This window comes from Microcaecilia unicolor, chromosome 9 (genome assembly GCF_901765095.1).
Source record: "Microcaecilia unicolor chromosome 9, aMicUni1.1, whole genome shotgun sequence".
In the NCBI taxonomy this organism is placed as follows: Eukaryota; Metazoa; Chordata; class Amphibia; order Gymnophiona; family Siphonopidae; genus Microcaecilia; species Microcaecilia unicolor.
Window position 1 is genome coordinate 172265669 of NC_044039.1, and position 23022 is coordinate 172288690.

Sequence of the window (23022 nt, forward strand, 5' to 3'; positions counted from 1 at the left end):
CTTTTACCACTCGCTAAAAAGAAAGTACCACCGGGCTACCACAGCAGCCTGGCAGTACTTCCCACCCCCATCACACCGTCATATCCAGTGCTACAAAAATATATTTATTAGCATTGGTGGTAATTGGGCTGTGCCACGTGCTGCCCAGTTACTGCTGGCTTAGCACGGGAGCCCTTACTGCCACCTCAATGGGTAGTGGTAAGAGCTTTCCCCGAAATGGCCACGTGGCAAGTGCTTCACATGCCACATCTTTAAAAAAGAAAGACCTACCTTTTACATGCTGGGATATGCCAATGCCAGCCACCTTTTGCTGCAGCTTGATAAAAGGGGACCTCAGTTTTTGCACCTGGGGCAATGGAGGATTAAGTGACTTCCCAAGGTCACAAGGAACTGCAGTGGGAATCAAACCTAGATCACCAGGATCAAAGCCCACTGCACTAACCACTAGGCTACTCCTCCATCCTGTGGTAATTGTCAGTTTTCACTAAACATTTTGATCCAGTTATTAATGTTCCTGTTTATTATGAACTTTTGTAATTACTTGACATGCAGAGAGATTGTAAAATGTATGATTATTTGCATAGAAAATGATTAAAAAGAGATATTAGACAAAACTATTTTCAAATTACAAGGGACTGATAAAGGATATTTTGAGGAAATTTCACAGCATTTCCAAGACAGCTGCTGTTTATGCTCTGAGTGATTACATTTTAAGGTTAACAACTGAGGCCATTGGGCCAACCAGTACAGAAGGACTGGATTTTTTTTTTTTTTAGTAAGTGGTACTTAAACTACATTCCACTTCTGGTGGTGCACTTTTTATCTTTGACTGGTGAATCTCCCTATTTTATGAAGGCAACAGAGTATGAGGAGGAATCTATCACCCCTTTTACCAAGCTGCATCAAAAGGGGGCCTGCACTGGCATCGGCACGTATTTTTCATGCACGCCAAGGTCCCCTTTTACTGCAGCTGGTAAAAGGGAAGTCTTGCTTTCCTACAGGAAATGGCCGTACAGCAAGTAAAGCACTTGCTGTGCGGCCATTTTGGGGGGGGGGAGCCCTTACCGTCCACCACCCATTGAGGGGGAAGGCTCCCGTGCTAACCCGGTGATAACCGGGCAGTGCCGATTACCGCTAGGTACACTGTGGTGCTACAAAAATAAATACATTTTTGTAGCACTGGAAATGACGGCACACTAAGGGTGGGAAGTACCACCAAGTTGCTACAGTAGTCCGGCGGTATTTCCTGTATAGCAAGGTGTAAGCCCATGTTGGGCTTATCGCCGCTTAGTAAAAGGATCCCCTAGTGATCCCCTAGGGGCCATCTGTTTAGGTTTCTAGGTTTGTGTATGAGTTTGTATCTGTTGTGTCTCAAGGGAAAGGTTGAAAAGTGTCCACCTGGAGCTTGTGCTTGTCCTAGCCAGTGTTAAATGTTGGCACTTGGCAGCCATGCCTGCCTCACAGGTGTCTCACAGACCAACCAACATTAGAGGATAGTCAGTGAGGCGTTATGACATCACAGATCCTAGAGAGACTATTGAACACAGAAATTGTCTTCATAATTATGTCAGATTTCCTTTAAAGTATTAAATGTTCAAGATTCGTGTGTTCTCTTCTGGCAGTAAACGACCTCACCTTTGTCTTTCGTGTAGTCGCTGCTTCTTGCTTCTTTAGGAGCATTTCAGAGGTGATCACTGGGGAAGCTCAGCAGGGTCAAGTTTCTGCAGGTAAAATTCACATCATTCAGCAGCGTATGGTCATTGAGGCTATAGAACTTAACAACAAAACATGAACTGGAATATATTAGAATTCTTGAAAGCTAACCTTAGTTTTCTAAAATATTTAAGGATTTATATTAGTTTAAACTGTCAGAAACCTGAAACAGAACTAAACTTCTTCCCCAAGAGGATTTTCTTTACAGACCTCCAAATCAAGAAGTGTCACATAGACACGAGCAATCCTCACATCTTAAGATTTTTGATGTCTTAAAAGTTGTGTTACTACTTCTGTTATTAAACATTTACATAGTGCTGAAAGGCATACATAGCACTTTACAGTTAGTGGATTGCCCATATCCAATCAGATATGGTCTCTGGTGCTGGACAGGATTTATTGCTAACTCATATCACTCCTTCCCACAACTTCATTATTTTTACCCACTGCTGCAAAAGGCCATTGGAAACCTTCTCTAGGACCTTGAGGTTACAGCCTGTGCTTCTCCGGAATAATCAAGCAAGCCAAATCCAGACTGCTTGAGTGCCTTTAACCCATTGTAAACACATTGAGGGCAATTTTATAATTTGGCATCACCACCATTCCTAAACCTACTATTTCTTGGCAAGATCATTTCAGGACTGAGACTATACTAACAAACCTAGCTGGCAAACTATGATTATGCACAGACCATGTTCAAGGAGCCCCACTAGTATTCCTTGACCTCTCTGGGCTAGATTCAGTAAATGGTGAGTAAATGGTGGCCAAATTTGGGCACCAATAAAAATGAGCACTGAGCACTATTCTATAAACAGTGCTCCAAGTTGAGCCCCATTTATAGAATAGTGCATAGCACTAGCATCTGCACCCAACATTTGGCACAAGGATTTACACTAACTGAAATCTGGTGTAAATCTTCATATGTAAAGTAGGCACGGATCCCCTGAATTCTATAATACCGCGTGCATCTTTAGTGAATGCCCCTGACCCACCCTTGCCCCTCCCATGCATGCTAAAAGATTTACGTGTGCATCTTTATAGAATACTGCTTAGCAAGATGCGCAAGTAAATCCAAATTTTTGCCAATTAACACCAATAATTGATAGCATCCAATTACTGGTGCTAATTGGCTCGTTATTCGATTAAATAATGTGTGCAAATTGGGCGCACACTCAAATTTATGCAAACAATTTTGAACACCATATATAGAATCCATGGGTCTATGGCTTTGGATACTGCAGACTATGAGATTCTAATCACATACCTAAGGAAACTAGAACTTGCTACCGGTGGTAGCCTAGTTCAAATCCTTCTCCCAAAATCATTCTCACTCTGGGATAAGCTGCTTCATACCCCATGCTCTCACCAGTGGGGTTCCACTCTAATATTATTTAACATCTACATGGTCTCCCTTGGCAGCCTCATCACAATATCTGGATACTGTAGCAGCATCTAATTTTCGAAAGGATGACTATGAAAAATGAGGGAATTGGTTAAAAGGAAGCTAAAAGGATTGGCTGCAAAGGTTATGGCATTAAATCAGGCATGAATGTTGTTTAAAAATACCATCTTGGAAGCCCAGACCAAATGCATTCCACATAATTACAAAGGTGAAAAGAAGAGCAAATGACAGCAAGCATGGTTAAAAGGTAAAGTGAAGGAGGTTATTAGAGCCAAAAGAACATCCTTCAAAAAATGGAAAAAGGACCTGAATGAAGAAAATAAGAAGCAATGTAAGCACTGGCAAGTTGGATGCACAGCATTTATAAAGAAGGCTAAAAGAGAATATGAAGAAAATCTTGCTGCAGAGGCAAAAACTCACAGTAACAACTTTTTGAGGTACATCAGAAGCAGAAAGCCTGTTGCTTCAGTTTTTATGGAAGAAGATGTAAGAGATCTACCTGAAGCAGAAATGGTTTTCAAGGGTGATAATGCGGATGAACTGAAAGAAATCTCAGTGAATCTGGAAGATGTACTGAGCCAAATTGACAAATTAAAGAGTAGTAAATCACTTGGACCAGATGGCATGTGCCCAAGGGTACTAAAAGAACTCAAACATGAAATTGCTGACCTGCTGTTAATAATCTGTAACCTGTCATCAAAATCATCTGTAGTACCCAAAGATTGGAGAGCGGCCAATGTAACATCAACTTTTAAAAAGGGTTCCAGGGGTAATCCAGAAAGTTACAGACTGGTAAGCCTAATGTCAGTGTCAGGCAAAATAGTGGAACCTATTATAAAGAATAAGATTACGTGGTTTAATGTGACAGAGTCGGTAAGGATTCAGCCAAGAGAAATCTTGCCTCACCAATTTGTTTCATTTCTGTGAAGGTATGAATAAACGTGGACAAAGGTGAGCCAGTTCATATATTGTATCTAGATTTTCAGAAAGCTTTTGGCAAAGTTCCTCATGAGAGACTCCTGAGAAAATTAAACAGTCATGGGATAGGAGGCAATGTTCTGGTGTGGATTAGGAATTGGTTATTGGACAGAAAACAGAGGGGGTAGGATTAAATGGCTATTTCTCTCAATGGAGGAGTGTGAATAGTGGAGTGCCACAGGGATCTGTGCTGGGACCGGTGCTATTTAACATTTATAAATGATCTGGAAATTGGAACGACAAGTGAGATGATTAAATTTACAGGTGAGAAAACTATTCAAAGTTGTTAAAGCACATGTGGACTATGAAAATTTATTGGAAGACTTTAGGAAATTGGAAGACTGGGCATACGAATAACAGATGAAATTTAATGTGGACAAATGAAAAGTAATGCACATTGGGAAGAATAATCCAAATTGTAGTTACATGATGCTAGGGTCCACCTTGGGAGTCAGCACCCAAGAAAAAGATCTAGGTGTGCGGTGGCAGCCAAAAAAGCAAACAGAATGCTGGGAATTATTAGGAAAGGGATGGTAAATAAGTCCGAAAATACTATAATACCTCTCTATTGCTCCACGGTGCAACCTCACTTTGAATATTGCATTCAATTCTGGTCGCCATATCTCAAAAAAGGTATAGCAGAATTAGAAAAGGTTCAAAGAAGAGCTACCAAAATGATAAGGGGAATGGAACTCTTCTCATATGAGGAAAGGCTAAAGAGGTTAGGGCTCTTCAGCCTGGAAAAGAGATGACTGGGGGGGGGGGGGAGGGAGAGATATGATTGAGGTTTACAAAATCCTGAGTGGTGTGGAATGGGCAAAAGTGAATCATTTTTTTTTACTCTAGGGTACACTCAATGAAGTTGCATGGAAATACTTGTAAAACAAATAGGAAGAAATATATTTTCACTCAATGAATAGTTAAGCTCTAGAACTCATTGCCGGAGGATGTGGTAACACTGGTTAGCTTATCTGGGTTTTAGAAATGTTTGGAGAACTTCTTAGTCTGCTATTGAGATAGATATGAGTGAAGCCACTGCTTGCCCTGGGATGTTGCTACTGTTTGGGTTTCTGTCAGGTACTTGTGACCTGGACTGGCCACTGCTGGAAGCAAGATACTGGGCTATATGGATGATTGGTCTGAATCAGTATGGCTATTCTTATATTCTTATGCTATAATATCACTTACTTCTCATACACAAATGACATACAACTATTGGTCCCTTGGTTTCTATCCTGGTAGGGCCCGATTTTCAGTGGGCATGACCACTGCATAAAGTAAGCATTTTACTTTATTAATACGTTAAGCAGTTCTGGCTGTTTACATGTTACCACTGAATATATGTATAAACAGCAACTGCATCACTGCTTTACACATATGTTAGATCTGCATTTTTGCTGGCCTAGCTTAAATGTAGAATTTATGCAGAAAGTGGCTGAATTGCACTCTTTTTCACGAGCCCTGCCCCTAACCTTCTCTCCTGGCTACTGAATATATGTATATAACCCACAGTTGCAGATTATACATATAACATTATGTGTATAATCAGCCCAAATATTTTTTTGAAGACATATGCAGTTGGCATTGGTGCATTTTTTAAATACCAGGCCCCTACTAGAAAGTTAACTCTGAGGAAGCTTTCAGATCAGGAGCCACGATATGGTAGCATGGAATGTTGCTACTAATTGGGTTTCTGCCAGATACTTGTGACCTGGATTGGCCACTGTTGGAAGCAGGATACTGGGCTAGTTGGACCATTGGTCTGACCCTGTATGGCTATTCTTATGTGCTCCTTCATTCCTACAAGACTGCTTGACATGCAGCAGAATTGGTCCCTCTCCAAAAAAAGGGGAAGTAAGGAGGAGGTTGAGAACTACAGGCCAGTTCGTTTGACTTCTGTGGTAAGTAAATTAATGTAAACACTTCAAAAAACAGAAAATAATGAGGTTTCTGGAATCCATTCAAGACCCGGGACTGCATGGTTTCACTAGAAGTAGGTCTTGTCATATAAGACTTATTAATTTCTTTGACTGGGTGACCAGAGAGTTGGATTTAGGGAGAATGCTAGATGTGGTAGATTTTAGCAATGTCTTTGACACAGTTCTACATAAATGACTTATAAACTGAGTACCCTCAGTATGAGCCCTAAAGTGACTAAATGGGTTAGGAATTGGTTGCGTAGATGGCGACAGAGGGTAGTGGTAAATGGAGCTCACTCTGAGGAAAAGGATGTTACCAGTAGTGTGCTGCAAGGATTGGTTCTGGATCTGGTTCTTGAAAACATTTTTGTAAGTGGTATTGCTGAAGAGCTGTCTGTTAAGGTTTGACTGTTGGCTTTGATTGTCAACTTTTCTACCTGTTTGGCCACCTTAAGATAATCAGATACGATCTCCCCCAAGTCCTGCTCTTCTCTTGTACACAGTACTTCTTTACTCCCTATATTATAACGTTTCTTTGGATATTTGCAGCCCAAGTGCACGACCCTGCATTTTTTAGCATTAAATCTTAGTTGCCAATTTCTAGACCATTCTTCAAGCTTCATTGGGTCTCTCCTCATGCTATCCACACCATCCGGGATGTCTACCCTATTAAAGTTTAGCTTCATCTGCAAAGAGACAAACCTTGCCAGACAGTCCTTCTGCAATATCACTTACAAAGATGTTAGACAGAGCCGTCCCAAGGACCAATCCCTGCTGTACACCACTGATAGCATCCTTTTCCTCAGAGCAAACTCCATTTACCACTACCCTCTATCTCCTTCCATTTAACCAGTTTTTAACCCAGTCAGTCACTTCAGGATGCATACCAAGGGCACACAGTTTTTTTTTTATCAGTCACCTGTGCGAAATTGTATCAAAGGCTTTGCTAAAATCTAAGTACACCACATCTAGTCCCCTCCGATGTCCAAATGTTTGGTCAGATTCAAAACTATAAATATAACAAGAGGTGATCTCCCTTTAAATATACTAAATATCTAGAAAGTCGGGAGATACTAAATATAAAGCATCAGTGTGTCTGACAGAAGTACATAATGCTTAAATACTAGAAATATTTGTTATATATAGAGGAAAAGGCCTCGAGAAGCCCCCAGCGTGAGTTTTAGCTTCAGGGGCTGGACTTCTTCATCATCGGCCAAAAACCTCTTAAATCTTTTCCTCTATATATAACAAATATTTCTAGTATTTAAGCATTAAGTACTTCTGTCAGACACACTAATGCTTTATATTTAGTATCTCCCGACTTTCTAGATGATCAACTGTTTGGTCACCCAGTCAAAGATATCAGTCAGATTTGTCTGACAAGACCTTCTATTTGATTCTAGAAACCTCACAATCCTCTGCTTTAGAAGCATTTCCATTAGTAATTCCCAACCTCCTCCTTACTTCCACTCCTGTGCAGAGGAACCTCTAATGATAATAGTTGTAGACAGATTGGAGCACTATGAGAGAAAAACCAACAGGTAACTTGATCAATTTTGCTGAAACATCAGACCTATCCCAACTCTTCTTTGAAATCCCATGGCTGATAATATCATCCTGAAACTGAAACTATCAATTATATGCCACTGGTCTTTGATGGATTTCAGAAGGAAGGGTTGTGCTTGGAAGCTGATGGCTTCACAGTTTCATGAAGTGAAAGGGACTAAAAAATAGTGGAGTCAAAGAGAAAAAGAAAGCAGAAGAGCACTGATAGGGCTCTTACAGTCAGGCAGACACTTATTCCGTGTCTCTGTGTGAAAAGAATGAATTTAAAAGTCTGTCAGGATTGGGGGGAGGGGGGATATAATATAAAAATATTGATGGAACAGGTGACTGCTCTTTATACATGATTAGGTCATGTTCTCTAGTGTGATTTCAGTTAAATTTAAAGGTTGTATTGTAACTCCTGACTCATCAATAAAAAATTGTTGAAACATAAAGGTTGGGAGGGAGGTGGGGAGAAAAATTGTAAAACCAACTTGATGATAGAAGTTACAAAGTTATTCATACTGTTGTGTGAGGTCAGTACATTTATTAAAGGTTGATTTTTATGTAAAAAAAAGTCTGTCAGATTCTATGGATCCACAAACACTGAAAAGTGACTGGCTCTTCAGTGTCTACTGTCTATCCTAGTCCTCGATGTGGTACATTGTATATTAACATTAAAATCCCTACCAATACCTCCTTCATTTAATGAAAACTGGATGGAAAACCCCACTGGTAGAGTTCAAAATTGCTTTACCCATTGCCTTTAATGGAAACGAATAGAATAAATTAAAAGATTGGTATCTGGTATCTCAAATATGAATGAACTGAATGAAATGAAACTGATCCAAAAACGAACCAAAAAATTATTTTTAGTACATGTCCCTTCAGGTAAATATTAATTAAGAAAGAATGATGATCTACACTCCCTCAGTGGTATATGTGGAGTGGCATAATCAAATGGGGTGCCCAAGTTTTTATGAGGGCGTCCTCTCAGGACAGCCCCGCGAAGGGGCAGGGAAACCCATATTATCAAAACAAGATGGGCGTACATCTTTCATTTCAATAATACGGTCGGGGACACCCAAATCTCAACCTTAGAGATGGTCGACCTTAGAGATGGTCGTCCCCGGTTTTTAGCCATAATGGAAACCGAGGACGCCCATCTCAAAAACGACCTAATCCAAGTCCTTTGGTCGTGGGAGGAGCCAGCATTCATAGTGCACTGGTCCCCCTCACATGCCAGGACACCAACCGGGCACCCTAGGAGGCACTGTAGTGGACTTCACAAATTGCTCCCAGGTGCATAGCTCCCTTACCTTGGGTGCTGAGCCCCCCAAACCCCACTCCCCACAACTGTACACCACTACCATTGCCCTTACGGGTGAAGGGGGGCACCTACATGTGGGTACAGTGGGTTTTGGGTGGGTTTTGGAGGGCTCACATTTACCACCACAAGTGTAACAAGTAGGGGGGGATGGGCCTGGGTCCACCTGGCTGAAGTGCACTGCACCCACTAAAACTGCTCCAGGGACCTGCATACTGCTGTCAGGGAGCTGGGTATGACATTTGAGGCTGGCATAGAGGCTGGCAAAAAAAAAATTAAGTATTTTTTTTAGGGTGGGAGGGTGTTGGTGACCACTGGAGGAGTAATGGAAGGTCATCCCCAATTCCCTCCGGTGGTCATCTGGTCAGTTTGGACACCTTTTCACGGCTTGGTTGCAAGAAAAAATAGACCAAGTATAGTAGGCCAAGTGCTCGTCAGGGACGCCCTTCTTTTTTCCATTATCGGCCGAGGACACCCATCTCTTAATCACGCCCCAGCCCCGCCTTCGCTACTGTGCCAACACGCCCCCGTGAACTTTGGTCGTCCCCACGATGGGAAGCAGTTGAGGACGCCCAAAATCGGCTTTCGATTATGCCAATTTGGGCTACCCTGAGAGAAGGATGCCCATCTCCTGATTTGTGTCAGAAGATGGGCGCCCTTCTCTTTCCAAAATAAGCCTGTTAGTCTATCTATATGATAACATAATACAAATACAGCACCATATTTGATGATATACATCTATAGCTATATATGGTCCATTTCACTTCAGTCATCTTGTGTGTTCTTTCTAAAATTGACACTAGATGGCAGGAGCTGACATCTCAATTTATAGTTTGTATAAAATTGAGCAGGTTACAATGAGCAAGATTGGTGAATTATTTAGCTGTTGAAAACCAGGTAAAAAGGAGAATTTGGAGAACCTACTCCCTTTTTATAGCACAATGCTAAAACTCAGTTCTACCAAATGCTTTTACTTTATTTGAACATTTATATAGCGCCTGGATAATATGAGGAAGGATCTAGCGAAGATCGAAAAATGGTCCAGAATTTAGCAGCTAAGTTTTAAGGGCCCTTTTATTAAGGTGCGCCAAAATATGGGCTGTGCTAGTGTAGGCGTGTGTTTTGGGCATGCAGAGATCCATTTTTCAGCGCACCTGTAAAAAAGGTCTTTTAAATTTTTTTGCCAAAAATGGACGTGCAGCAAAATTTTAATTTGCACACGTCCATTTTGGGTATGAGACCTTACAGTCAGCCATTGACTTAGCAGTAAGGTCTTATGCGGTAAACATAAGGTAATCGTCTACACGTGTAGAATGACGATTACCGCCAGGTTTTTGCCGTGCGCCAGAAAATAAAATTTATTTTCTGGTGCACGAAGCGGACGCGCGTCAAAAATAAAATTACCATGAGGGACACACAGTAATCAGGTGGTAACTCAAAACTGACGTGCATTGGGCACGCATAGACACCTACGCAGCTTAGTAAAAGGGCCCCTCAATGCTAAAAAATGCAGGGTCATGCATTTGGGCTGCAGAAACTCAAGGAAATGGTACAGTTTAGAGGGTGAAGAACTTTTGTGTATGAAAGAGGAGTGGAACTTGGGTGTGATGATATGTGATGATCTTAAGGTAGCCAAACTGGGAGAAAAGGTAACTGTGAAAGTTAGAAGGATGCTTGGGTGCATAGGGAGAGGAATGGAGGTGATCTGTGTATGAGACTATGGTGAGATCTCACTGAGAATATTGTGTACAATTCTGGAGACCGCACCTTCAAAAAGATATAAACAGGATGGAACCGGTCCAGAAGGCGGCTACTAAAATGGTCAGTGTTCTTCGTCATAAAGCATATGGGGACAGATTTAAAGATCTCAATATGTGTACTTTGAAAGAAAGGCAGGAAAGGTGAGAAATAACAGAGATGTTTAAATACCTATGTGGCTTAAATGCACAGAAGGCGAGTCTCTTTCAATTGAAATTAGGCTTTGGAACGAGGGAGCATAGCATGAATCAAGAGCATAGTCAGACCTCACAGTGGGAAGGGGCCAGAGTCCAAGGTGGGGGGCACATTTTGGTCTGCTGCCCCCCACCACCTCGCCGCCCCTCCCCCCACCACCCTGCTACTTCCCATCCACTGCCGCAGCAAATACCTTTGCTGGCAGTTGTTTGTCCCCAATCCCCGCCAGCTGAAGCGTTGTCCAACGCCGGTCTCCTGCGACGCCACGTTGCCTGCCCTGCCCTGTCTTCCCTTCACGTCCTGCATGCTCCTTTTAGTGAAATTGAGCAATGTCCCTCACAAATATATTAAACAGAATCAGCCCCAGTAACAACCCCCGAGGCACTCCACTACTCACCTTCCTTTCCACCAAGCAAATTCCATTTACCACAACACTCTGTTGCCTGTTGGTCATCCAGTTTCCAATTCAGCTTACCATCTGGTGTCCTAAGTTCATTCCCCTTAGCTTATTCAGGAGTCATTTATGAGGAACTGTATCAAAGGCTTTACTGAAATCCAAGTAGATTACATCTACTGCATGTCCTTTATCCAGTTCTTTGGTCATCCAGTCAAAGAAATCAATCAGATTTGTTTGGCAGAATTTTCCTTTGGTAAAACCATGTTGCCTTGGATCCTGCAAACCATTGGATTCTAGAAAGTTAATAAACTTTTCCTTCAGCAGCAACTCCATTATTTTTTCTACCATTGACGTGAGGCTTGTAGGTTCCCACTTCTTCCCTACACATTACAGTGTATCTCGGCAATTAATTTTCCTCAATACTGCCTCCCACCAGTTGCAGTGTGTGCCGGGGTTTGGATTGATGCTGGAGTATGTGGGACTTCACCCTGTTGCAGCTTTGTGCTGCATTAGGGTGCTGCCCTGACCACTTCTGCCTTCCTGGCAAGAAGCCAGTGATAAATTTCTGTCAACTATTGGCCCTTCCCTACGTTTGCTCCTTTGGATTTTATCTTCATAGGGAATTTACCAATAACTTTGTTGCAACATCACTGGATTTCTGGCTTGATTAAGTACGGCCAATGAACGTGACTATGCTGCAATGAAAATTGTAAAACCACTCTTCCATGATTGTATGACTGTCCTCTTTGTGGTGTCTGTATTTGATCATGATGGTAACCTCTGTGGACTGGCAGGTGAGGCTCTGGCTGCCTTCATGGGCAGACTTGATAGACCATACAGGTCTTTATCTGTTGTCATATACTATGTTATTATGTTAACAAAACAGTGAGCGTGATATAATAAACAGAACAAACAAAACACACAACATAAACCAAAAATCACTGTACAGTTATAATGCTTCAGAAACCTGCAAGATGTCAGTACTATTGTGCATAAAAGTGTATCAATATAAATTCCTCTGATGATTAGGTATAGGAACCACTTTAACTCTTAATCATCCAAATTTTGTACTGTGAACCATTTCTTGTAAAACTATCACAGTAGAAATATGCAAAGGGAGGAAAAAGCCTCAAAAGACTCCTGTTAAAGCCAGTGTCTTTGGAACAAAAGGAGTACTTGCTGTCATCATTGGCTGAAAAAAACCTCTCTTATTGCACGTACAATGTCATAAATCCAAACCAATGAAAAATATGCACTCAACACTTAGCTTAATTGTGCTGAGATATCTTCTGCGATTTCTCCACAGTCAACGATAGCCAGTGTTTCTGCTTCAGGATCTGTGGATAATAGCCTTCTCGACACTCCAAACTCTTGGCTGCAAACTGTGAATGCTATCGTCGACTATGGAAAAATTGCAGAAGATATCTCAACATATTTAAGCTAAGTGTTGAGTATATGTTTTTCACTGGTTTGGATTTATGAAATTGTATGTGCAATAATGGAGTGTTATGGTTCTGTCTGTCCCAATAGTGACCCCTTGGGCTGTTGTTGGCTCTGATCCCTGGAGGTAGGGGAAATCCAAGGATGGCAGACAGTCACCTCCAGACTGGATTTGAGACTGGATATCTGGCAGAAGAACCTCAGAAAAGAAGCAGGAGACTGAAACTTAGGAACAGAACTGCGGACTGGAACTCAGGAACAGCACCGGGGCCAAGCAACTCACAGCCAGGAACGCTGAGAGGAGGGGGCAGGGGGGACAAACTTCCCCGGGGCCGGACCTCCAAGGGGGGCCCGGCGCCGGGGTCAAGCCGCCAGCACTGCAGTTCCCGGTCTCACCGGGCCCCCTGCATTCGAAGCGGCAGTCACAGATCGTCTCCCTTCGGGCCTTCCCTCCCTGTGTCCCGGCCTCGCGGAAACCAGAAGTTACATCAGCCGAGGGCGGGACACAGGGAGGGAAGACCAGAAGAGAGGCAATCTGCGACTGCCACCTTGAATGCAGGGGGCCCGGAGCCGTGGAGGCAGGCAGGTGAGACCGCGGACTGCAGCGGCGGGGGGAGCGACGGGGGGTGGCAGCGGCAGGGGGCGGAGGCAAGGCGGCCTTGCCCCGGGCCCGCCTAGTCTCTCGGCGGCCCTGCTCACAGCAGAAGAGCAAACGTTGTGAAGGCAATACATGAGTGTTCTATGGTTCCTTAAATGGGCCTCACTGATGATGTTATGGTCTCTGGTGCCAGGGAATGAGGCTTGGATCACACTAAAAGAGGCAGCAGGGCACCAGGAAGAGGCTAGACTGCTGAAACACCAGAGTGAGGCTTGAATAGTCCCTGGAATGAGACTAGAATGCTGGGGCATTAGAGTGCTGCTTGGAACACAGGGGAACTGGCAACAGAGGCATCAGTGCAGGGAGGAGGCAGTCCAGAGAAGCCGCAGAGCCTGAAAGGTGAGTCTGGATGTTGCCCAATGATGACAGCAAGTACTCCTTGTTCCAAAGAGACTGGCTTTAACAAGAGTCTGCTGTGGCTTTTTCCTCCCTTTGCATATTTTACCTATGATAGTTTTACAAGAAATGGCTCATAGTGCAAGATTTGGATAATTAATTGTTAAAGTGGTTCCTATGCCTAATCGTTAGAAGAATTTATGTTGATACTCTTTTGTGGAAATCTATTCCTCTAAATTCATCTATATTTTATAGGTAGTACTATTGTGCATGCTATATCAGCCTTTTCAGCTCTGAGATACTATGCAACCTCTTCTGGAAAACATAAAACAATATCCATGCAACTGCAAACATTTACAACTGAGTTTCCCAAGCTTGTCCTGTGAGACCCCACTGTCTGATGGGCTTTCAGGATATCCACAATGAATATCCATGAAATACATTTGCATATGTTGACTCTCTGGTGTATGCAAATGTAACTATGCATACTCCTTGTGGATATTCGGAAAACTGGATTGTCTGTGGGGTCTGCAGGATGGGTGTGAGAAGCTCTGATGTACAGTGCATCTGCCTTTGGTGTTTACACTTAATCCAAGAACCTCCTTATGAAGCCCTTTAAATTGATCTTACTTGAAGTCTTCGAGGTGGATGCCTTTTAATAATACTAGTTTCTCCAGTTTCCAACATGATGTCATAAGAAATGGCCCTGGGCACTAGAAGAATTGAAAAACAAGTAAGGAAAGTGGTTTTTAACATAAATCTACATTCCTTGTTAACTAAGGAGATTTTCTAATAATCAACTAAGTGTGTTTTAAGGTTATCTTTACTATAAAATCTAACCTAATGGTAATAGAGCAACATGAGTGCTAAAAACATACCATATCTAGCAAGACCTGCAAAACAATGCACATACCTGAAAAACAGATGATTATTAACTACCGAAAATTAAACTTTAACAACTTATCTCACCTAGAGAGGCATGAGATTGTTGATTTACAGACAAATATTCTCTCTCACTCCCTTTCATTTTCTTTCTCTATACATACCACACATATACTCCCTAGGTGAGGTATAAGCAGTGGCGTAGGAAGGGGGGCGGGGGGGGGGCGGTCCGCCCCGGGTGCACGCCGCTGGGGGGTGTCAGCTCCGCACTGGTGCACTGCCCTCTCTGCCCCGGAACAGGTTACTTCCTGTTCCGGGACAGAGAGAGCAGTGAATCAGCGCGGAGCCGACACACCCCAGCAACGTGCAGTCGGGGCGAATTTGCCTTCCCGCCCGTCCCTTGCCGCAGGTATGTGCTCCGGGGGAGGGGGTATGCGCTCTGGGGGGGTGCGCTCCAGCGGGAGGAGGGTGTGCCGTGCTGCACCCGGGGGGGGGGGTGCACAGCGGCGACCCGCCCCGGGTGTCAGCTCCCCTCGCTACGGCTCTGGGTATAAGTATGTATACATGTATATACTGTACATTCATATATAAATAGAAAGCACTCTGGACCAGATGCACTAAACTTAACGAGCCAGCAATGTGGTTTTTAAACTGGTTCTAGCCAGTTTAGCGCACAAGTAGTAAACCGGGACATGCTCAAAAGGGTTCTCCGAGCCATTTTCCTGTCACGGTAGCAGCTAACGAAAATGGAATGTAAATGAGCTAATTACCATTATAATGTGAATGCGATGCAATGCACTACCATTTCCGACCCCATGCACCATGGAAAACCTAACGGGAGATCTGCACCTCTCGTTGGGGCTGCTGTGAGCGGGACCCATGCAGAGGAGGATGTCCATCGCAAAAATCGGAAGAAAAAAAAAAGTCCAAGTGCTCGTCAGGGACGTCCTTTCAAGTGCCTAACACTTGGACGTCCTTCCCTCAAAAAAAAAAAAAGGATGTCCCTGACGAACACTTGGACGGTTTTTTTCTTCAGATTTTGTGATGGGCGTCCTTCTCTTGGACGTGTTTTTCATACATGCCCGAAAACTGCCAGAGAGAATCGGGAGGTGCAAGGACGTCCAAATCAAAACTATTTGGACATCCCTTTCGATTATGTCCCTCCAGGTCTAACTCAGCCAATCACAGCACGTTTAGCTGACACCAGTAACAGCTAAACGCGCTGTGATTGGCTGAGATAGATCTGGAGGGGCATAATCGAAAGGGACGTCCAAATAGTTTTGATTTGGACGTCCTCGCATGTCCCGATCTCTGATTCTCTCCGGTGGTGTTCTTGGATGTGTTTTTCTGACGTGCCTGAAATGACCACCACCGGAGAAAATCGGGGATCGGGACATGCAAGGATGCCCAAATCAAAACTATTTGGACGTCCCTTTCGATTATGCCCCTCGATGTCTCTCTCAGTCAATCACAGCGTGTTTAGCTGACACCAGTGTCAGCTACCCAAATGTCATTTCCTTTTAAACAAAGTAAAAAAAAAAAAACAACATCCAGATAAATTTCTAGTTTTTTAGGGGCATTTCACCCAAGTGATAATGCCTATTGAGGAGGATCTATCTGTGTGTTTGGTTGTCTCTCTGTCTGTGTGTATAAGGCACACATACATAGACAAACAGACACAAAGACACACAGACACACACAAAGATACAAAGGCACACACATACATACATGCAACCATACAAATACATATTTATTTATTTATTTATTTATTTTATTTATTGCATTCATTCTTGTATCCCATAGTTATCCAAAAACAAGTTTTGGTTCAATGTGGCTTACTTTGGGGCTTTTTTACTAAGCCGCATAAGGCTCTACGCTCGCCAAATGGAGTTACCGTCCGGCTACTGTGTAGCTGTTGCAGTAATTTCATTTTTGGTACGCATCCAAAAATAAGTTTTGTTTTTGGATGCACATATCAGATGCACGCCAAGTGGCATTTGGTGCATGTAGTTCATTACCGCCCAGTTACCGCTTGAGACTTTACCACTAGGTCAATGGCTGGCGGTAAGGTCTTGATCATTTTGATTTTGCCGCACATCCATTTTCGGCAAACATTTTAAAAAGAGTTTTTTTACAGGCATGCTGAAAAATGGATCAGTGCACACCAAAACCCGCGCCTACACTACCACAAGCCATTTTTCAGGGCACCTTAGTAAAAGGACCCCATAGTGATGTTAGCAGGCAATGCGAATAAACATTACATAACATTAGCAGAATAGTGCTTGCACCAGTAATAAGTGTGATTTGTCTTAGTATTTTTTGAAAGGTATGTTTTTAGTTCTTTTCTGAATTGGGGTAGACACACACATACACATACCCCAAAGACCCAATTTAAGAAAATGTTAAAAACACAGCTGTGATGGCAGCACTTTATGTTATGTATGTCAATGAAGATTTGTTTTTGATATTTTTGTTTTGTATTTTAATATGTATGTTTTTATTGAAACCGCTTAGTGTATAGGCAGGTTAGAAGTGTTTAAAATAAACACACACACAAAGACATAAACATTTTGATTAATAAAACTATGTTCTGTTATCATTTATATTGGGCTTAACTAAGCAATATTATGCCACCTATCCTATTTCATTCTTATAAATACTCAATACAAAATTAAGATATTAGGAGGGGCATTTTTGATATTTATTTTATTGTCCAAAGTGCCCTCAGTAGCCACATTCAGGGCACCTCCTCCTTATGTGCTCTACCAGAGGACACCAGAGGACTGCCAAATTGAGAGGGATCCAATTGTCCTGCATCACAAGAAGGCCCAGTGGGACTTGCACCTGCTACCCCCAGGATGCTACACTATACCCCAAACCATTAGACCATGCCTCCAGTAGCTATATGTATAAAAAAAAGGTGACAGGGAATGTGTAATGGGCTGCCACAGCCAGCAATAGCCTTTGAACCTAAATTGACCACTCCAGCACCTGAAACAGGTGTAAGGTATATGGAAACTGCTACCATATATGCTGCTACCAGGTTCCACACTGGAGGGAAGCACACATGACTGCAGTCTCCCTTTCCATTCCCTTCTCCCAGATCATGGCTGTAGGGCATGTGTGAGTGGAGCCATTCCTGAGACGAGTCATTTGGCCAGATATGCCCCTGCCAGTGTCCCTCTGTGGAGTTGAGGGAAAGTGGCCAGCTGAATTGAACAATGCCACTTTCACCATATGTAGCTCCAGTAACCTTGACATAAGACAAAACAGTTCAGAGAAGCAGCATTGTGAGTCACAGGATAAGCCTGATTGCCCATCTATATCATCATTGCACTCTGTAGCCATCTGTCCCCTGGGGGTTCACAATCTGTGCATAACCCTTTAACAATGCAAGCCCACAGAGATCTAGTTTGTGGGATAGCTGGGGTTAATGGGACTGGATGTTATGTGACATATGCATTTGTCGAAATCAGCATGTTGCATCCCCTGGAACAAAGTTCCCATCACAGGTATCCCAATAGCATTCAGCACAACCATGATTGACATGCAAGTGTCCCACCACCACAGGTACAACCCACTAAGCCCAGTACCATTGTGCAGTCCTCTACATACTGTACCCAGTGAGTCCCAGTGTCACAGACTGTCACGGAGTCCGGAGTAGTGAACCCTTGGGCCACTGCCAGTGACCGGCAGCAGCAGGTGAACCACCCAAACAGGAAGCGAGGCTGAACACAGACAGGCTGGTACAAGCAGGACTGGAACTAGCAGGATGGGAACTGAAGCAGTAGATGAGCAGGGCTGGAATAAGCAGGACTGGAACAACCGGATTCTGGAACGGTCTTGGCTTGGCTGGAACCGGATTCTGCAAAGGACTTGGCTTGGATGGAACCAGATGCTGGAACGGACTTGGCTTGGCTGGAACTGGATTCTGAAACAGCTTGGCTGGAACCGGATTCTGGAACCGGCTTGGCTTGACTGGAACTGGATTCTGGAACGGGCTTGGCTGGAACCAGATTCTGGATTGTCAAACAGGATTCAGGATTCTCAAACAGGCTTGGCTGGAATGGAAGCTGAAAGCAGACAGGGTTGGAACAAACAGTGGAGGAACTGAAGCTGAAGACAAACAGGGCAGGCACAAGCAGGATTAGAACTGAAGCTGAAGGCTTGCAGGGCTGGAACAAGCAGGGTTGGAGTAGAAATTGAAGACTGGCAAGACAAGAAGTAGCAGGGCTTGAACTGCAACAAACACACACAGCCGACAACTCGTCTGAAGACCTCTGTTGCAAAGGCAAGCCTGAAAGTTTCCAGGTGCTTAATAAACGCAATTACAGATGAGGTCACAAGTAAGAGTGAGGCTTGGCAGCAAAAACACCAGAGCATGGCTTGGCTGCAAGAACACCAAAATGAGGCTTGGCTGCCGGGAAAAAACACCAAAGTGAGGCTTGGCTGCCGGAACCCCAAAGCAAGCCTGGAATGCTGGAACATCAGAATAGGACTGGAATGAACTCTGGAACATGTTTTGGAAACAGGAAGAAGACAGTCCACAGCAGCCATAGGGCCTGGTCACCAGGAGGCGAGGTGAGTGTAGGCATGGGATACAGTCACAACCGTGACACCCAGCATCAGCATCCAACACTCACTCTATCAACACCAGCACACAGTCCTCACACAAACAGCTGTAACACAAAGCACAGTGACAAACTGGGAGTAGACAAACAGAGGAACAATGAGAGACTGAAGACAAACAGGTGGGGAGTTTGAATGGGAGGTGTGGGAGTTTGGGGACTGAGAGTTTGGTGGTGGAAGGGGGCAAGGTACAGAACAAGGGACAGGTGTGGCTGGGGGACTGGCAGGTGTTGGTAAGGACTTAAGGAGGTGAGACACAGAGGAGGCAAGAAACAAAGGTACAGACCACTCAGCAATTCTCCACTCTTTTTCACAAACAAATAATTCCACCTCTGTACTCTCCAACTCAGCAAAATCACAAATGGGTCCAAAGACATGTTTGATCTTGAGCAAGTCACTTCTACAGCAGGTCTAATTCACAACGTTTTTCTTTCCAGCACAAGGAAATTGTTTTGCTATCGTTATGGCAAAAAAAATTTACATCACATAACAACGCCCACGACACGCCCCCAAAATGCCCTCTCTCAAAACGTTTTTCTTTCAGCAAAATCAGACTTAAGCTTTTTGTTTGTTTGTTTGTTTGTTTGGTTATATGGTTTTAAACATTTTTGTGTTATCCATGTGCCCCTTGTGTCACTTTTTGCACATTCTTTTGAAAATGAATCCCTAAAGCTCATTGTGGATTCTATAAGAAATTTATAATCCTCTCTATCCACATTTGTAAGCCGATGAGAACAATAGTTGATTAGGTTGTTCCTCAAATACAGGGTCCTTTTACTAAGCTACAGCAAAAAGTGGCAGATCTTTCCCGTGCTCTAAGGTCATTTTTACTGCAGCCATAACATGTCCAATATTCTATTTTTAGTATTAATTGCCATGCGTCAATGTTGCCATTAGTGCGTAGCCATTTTAAAAAATTACCGCAAGAGCACTTACTGCCACCCATTTTGTAGATGGTAAGGGCTGACGCAGTATTCCTGCACTAACCAGTTAGTATATGCTAATGTAGCTGCACTGTTTAGCACAGGAATGCCCACTCTCCTCCCCAGAAGCACCCCTCAAAAGAACTTTTAGCACATGGCTAGCATGAACAGATTTGGCAGTTGCTGCAGGACACCCGAGTACATCCCGCAGTACATCACATTAAACTATGGGGTCCTTCTACTAAGCTGAGGTAAAAGGGGGCCTGCACTAGCGTCATTGTGTGTTTTTGATGTGCATTGATGCCCCCTTTTACTGCGTAGGTAAAAGGCTGTCTTTTTCACAAAAAGTAATGGCCATGCAGTGAGTGAACCACTTGCTGCGTGGCCATTTCGGAGGGGGGGGGGAGCATTTACCGCCACCCATTGAGGTGGCAGTAAGGACTCCTGTGCTAACCTAGAGTGGAGGAGTGGCCTAGTGGTTAGAGCACAAGTCTTGCAATCCAGAGGTGGCCAATTCAAATCCCGCTGCTGCTCCTTGTGATCTTGGGCAAGTCACTTAACCCTCCATTGCCTCAAGTACAAACTTAGATTGTGAGCCCTCCTGGGACAGAGAAATGTCCAGTGTACCTGAATGTAACTCCCCTTGAGCTACTACTGAAAAAGGTGTGAGCAAAATCAAAATAAGTAACCGGGAGGTGCACAGTGCTGCCCAATTACTACCAGGTAAACACTGGTGCTAATATTTTTGTAGCACTGGAAATGGTGTAGACTGGGGGCGGGAACTACCACCGAGCTCCTGCGGTAGGTCTGGATCGGCGTACAGCAAGCCTGTTGCCGCACACTAGCCCTTTAATAAAAGGGCCCCTATGTTAGATACATGTAGGCACCTAACGCAGCTTAGTAACTTGGAGGGGAATAATCGAACAGCACCGGTGAAATAGATTGCCGGTGATCTATTTTGGCGGCGCCGCAAACAGCTGGCCGAACCGTATTATCGAAAAAGATGGCCGGCCATCTTTTCTTGCGATAATACGGTTTGGCCCTGGACCAAATGCCAAAGTTCACCGGGTTTGAGATGGCCGGTTTTGTTTTTCAGTGATAATGGAAACTAAAAGCGGCCATCTCAACCCCGGCTAAATCCAAGGCATTTGCTCGTGGGAGGAGCCAGCATTTGTAGTGCACTGGTCCCCCTGACATGCTAGGACACCAACCGGGCACCCTAGGGGGCACTTCTAAAAATTTGTAAAAAATATACAAATACCTCCCAGGTGCATAGCTCCCTTACCTTGGGTGCTAAGCCCCCCAAATCCCCCCCAAAACCCACTCCCCACAACTCTACACCACTACCATAGCCCTTATGGGTGAAGGGGGGCACCTACATGTGGGTACAGTGGGTTTGGGGGGGGTTGGAGGGCTCAACAATTACCACCACAAGTGTAACAGATGGGGGGGGGGGTGGACCTGGGTCTGCCTGCCTGAAGTCCACTGCAACCAACAAAAACTGTTCCAGGGACATGCATACTGCTGTCAGGGAGCTGGGTATGACCTTTCAGACTGGCATACAGGCTGGCAAAAAAGGTTTTTATTTTTTATTTTTTTTTAGTGTGGGATGGGGTTGATGACCACTGGGGGAGTACGGGGAGGTTATCCCCCATTCCCTCCGGTGGTCATCTGGTGAGTTGGGGCACCTTTTTGAGGCTTGGTCATGAAAATAAAAGGACCAAGTAAACCCGACGAAATACTGATTAACGCCGCTTTTTTTTTTCATTATGTGCTGAAGCCGGCTATCTGGTAGCCACGCCCGCCCATGTCCCACCTTTGCTACGCCGCCGACATGCCCCCTTGAACTTTCGCTGGCTCGATTATACTGATTTTGCCGCTTTTGAGAGATCGCCGGCCATCTCCCAATTTATGTCAGAAGATGGCCGGCGATCACTTTCGAAAATAAGCCCGATAGTAACATAGTAGATGATGGCAGAGAAAGACCTGTACGGTCCATCCAGTCTGCCCAACAAGATAAACTCATAGGTGCTACTTTATGTTTATACCTGACCTTGATTTGTATCTGCCATTTTCAGGGCACAGACCATAGAAGTCTGCCCAGCACTAGCCCCGCCTCCCAACCACTAGCCCTGCCTCCCACCACCGGCTCTGCCACCCAATCTCCGCTAAGCTTCTGAGGATCCATTCCTTCTGAACAGGATTGAAAAGGAATGGATCCTCAGAAGCTTAGCAGAGATTGGGTGGCAAAAGGGTCCCCTAATTTTATTTCTGAAACAGTCCCATCACAGCTGAAAAACCTTAAGAGAATTAAACATCTGCATAGTGTTCAAACTGTAACCTTTCACGATGTACTTTATTACAACAACTCCACCTTCATTCAATCATGTTTTTACAAAGTTTCTATTGATAATATTGATACTGTAAAAATATTTATACATTAGAGTTAAAAACAAGTGCGTAAGTTCTTACAGTAACCGAAACACTGATTTCCCCAGCTTGCTATCAGTTTACCTTCAGGACATCTTCTGTGTAGAGTTTCTCTCAGAGGCGGAAGCTGTCTCTCAAACAGTGCACTTCTTTTATCCATTGTCTCAAATGAACACAAACTTGTATTCACATTTCCATTAAATCCATAATTGGCTGGATGAAGAGAAACATGTACATCTCTGTTCTGCAATGGTGCTACTTTTGTAATTTTGTGACTGGTCTTTGAGTAACCCAACCCCATTCTGCAGGGCTGTGGTAGATTATCCAAGGGAAAGGAACTACATTTGTTCTCCCGTTGAACATGGACTCAGTATTGGTTTGTTTCTTGAGCCCTGTTGCAAAGTAACCCTAGCTTTGCAAACTCTCCAGATTCTCTTCAGGCTCTACATCCTCCAGGCACACTCAAGCTAGCTGGTGACTAAAAAGCCAG

General features: G+C 43.9%; 1 protein-coding gene across 1 annotated transcript in view; it reads right to left on the reverse strand.

Moving 5' to 3' along the window:
• The window catches only part of CCDC198 (coiled-coil domain containing 198), a 41605-nt gene extending 18583 nt beyond the window's left edge, over nt 1-23022 (reverse strand). The window contains 4 exon segments of the mRNA XM_030215192.1: nt 1636-1697; nt 1700-1721; nt 14299-14381; nt 22617-23022. Coding sequence (XP_030071052.1) covers nt 1636-1697; nt 1700-1721; nt 14299-14381; nt 22617-22833 — 384 coding nt within the window. The 5' untranslated portion in view covers nt 22834-23022.